The sequence below is a fragment of the Penaeus japonicus genome, unplaced genomic scaffold, assembly GCF_977035675.1.
Source record: "Penaeus japonicus unplaced genomic scaffold, GWHDUDI00000001_assembly GWHDUDI00000030, whole genome shotgun sequence".
NCBI lineage: Eukaryota > Metazoa > Arthropoda > Malacostraca > Decapoda > Penaeidae > Penaeus > Penaeus japonicus.
In genome coordinates this window covers 14230015-14232256 of record NW_028234432.1, presented here as the reverse complement: position 1 = coordinate 14232256, position 2242 = coordinate 14230015, and the positions used below count along the sequence as shown (strand labels likewise).

Genomic DNA, 2242 nt, shown 5'->3' with positions numbered 1-2242 from the left:
TCTTTTTACAAGTAATTGTTCTTCCTCCTTTCTTATGGCAGGTTGTTGATTAATTGATAGTTAAATTTGTTGTGATATTTTGTGAAACAAGCTCCAGTGAAGTACACTTAGAAAATATATTCTGTATGATTTTTATACAGCATTTTGGGTGATGCACACTAAATTGATCTGATGTTTCTCATAACTATATCTCACTTCAGGTGTATGGAAATCAGACAAGACCAGAGGATTGGGTTGCCCAGTGGAAAATTGTGAAAAGGGAGGACGAAGAGAGCTGATATACCCATCCTCTTACAACCACAAACCCATTTACTTTCTTTTCTTTCTTCTTTTTTTGTTAGGCCCATTACACAGCACGGATTAGGTGAATGAGTGTAATCAGTGACTTTTTTCCATTTTATTCTTTCACAAATACTTTAAGTACTCATTATATAACTTGTCTCAAAACAGTATCGTTGTTGCAGAGCAATCCAAATTTTCTATGCATAACATATTTTGGTTGGAATTATCATTGCATGTAAAATTAAAAATTTTAGATGCCATTTGTTATTGTTTTTATGTATTCCTGCAGGCATTCAATATATAGATATAACTGATAAGCAAGTTTTCTTGATCAATTCAGAAAGAATATTTATAAAAGTAGGAGTGTGTCTATGTATGTGTGTGAGTCTGTTTTTGTGTGAAACCTTGGTAAGAAGAATGGAGTTAACCTCAGCCTACCCAAGTTGTTTGCTTCTCCCTAAATAAATGCAAATAGTTTTATTGAAAGTCTGTAAGACACAATCTTTTCATAAGGCTATAATTTTTGGAAGCAGTTATTAAATGCTGTAAACCTAGCATGTTTGTTTCAAGATCAACCATTTTCTTTTCATCTTATGTAACCATGAGTTACTAAAGACCAGATTATGGCTTAGTGCATGTTTTGGGGGCTTAAGGAAGTTATTACTTTCAATTGTGTTTATTTTCTTGTTATTGTAAACTTCATTTTTGTTATAAACATTATTACTATTATCCTAAGAATGATATCATTGAGTTGATTGGACTGATGTTATTGAAAATTTGTTTATTAGAAATGTTTTTGCCCAACTTCACATTATGGTTTCCACTTATAAGATCTTTTCAGTCAGCATGATAATTTACATGTCATTTTATTAAAATATACAAGTGTTTTTTATCATTATTAAGCCATTACAGTATACGGTTAGACTTGGTTTTGAGATTTTCAGTTTTCCTCAATTCACATATACAGTGTGAGTATATATTTTTAATGCGAGGTATTGTGCAATGAGTCTAATTGTGCAAATGTAAGTAAAAGGTGAGCAGAGCCTGGAATTGATAGGTTATTTTGACATAGTTGCCATTTTCTAGGAATAGGAAAAATTTTATTTAGAGGAGACTCTTCTATAAGATCAAAATTATGTAAGTCAACAGTCAGCTTGGTTATCAGTTTATATAAATTGTTTATATTTCAATAGAGTATGCAATTGAGAGATTTTGCTGAACAGAAACTAGATAGACATAGATAGTGTTACTGGTAATAAAGGACTTTACAGTATCCTATACTATTACCAGTATTTAGGACTATACAGATGCTTTTTTGACTGCAATGTCATCATGAGTAATACTAGTACATTCAACAATAACTTGCTTCATGTTGTGTCAATCAAGTCTGATGTATTATCTGGAGAGTATTATACTTGACAAAGTGATAATTTCAGTGATGTTTGACTTTAAAATCATGATAGTGGTATGTGGGCAAAACTTGCTATTAACCCACACAGGACGGGTGGTACAGCATGTGTACCGCGCATTCAAAAGCCCAGTTGCCGGGCGGCACAGTATTGTGCCAGCCATTCAATTGATTTAGGCATAATAATTCGAACGCCCCGGCATTTGGACATTCAAGGCTAGAATTCCCCCGTCGGGAATGGGTTAATGGTGTATTTTGTTATTCATAGTGAATTATAAGTAGGAAGAGAAATTTCATTACGATGGCTGTTTAGAATAGCTAAAATATAAATATCTTCAGATGATAAGTTACATCCTACGATATTTGTACTACAACATTATCTCTAAGAATGAGTTTCGAGCAGAGGTTTATATATATACACACATGAACTACCTCATCACAGTAACATAGCCTGAAATTATCTTGAATGGGAGTTTGTACAGGGAAAGATGAATGCACGGGGGGTGTAATAAGAGGCTGCAGTGACGATGGAGAGCCACCTGCCAAATGAAC

General features: G+C 33.4%; 1 protein-coding gene across 1 annotated transcript in view; it reads left to right on the top strand.

Annotated features, from left to right (window-relative positions):
* The window catches only part of LOC122261692 (non-structural maintenance of chromosomes element 3 homolog), a 7107-nt gene extending 6270 nt beyond the window's left edge, over positions 1 to 837 (top strand). Inside the window, exon 7 of the mRNA XM_043029457.2 lies at positions 201 to 837. Within this exon, the coding sequence (XP_042885391.1) occupies positions 201 to 278 (78 nt within the window). The 3' untranslated portion in view covers positions 279 to 837. The remainder of the gene's footprint in view (positions 1 to 200) is intronic.
* Positions 838 to 2242: the final 1405 nt, after the last annotated feature.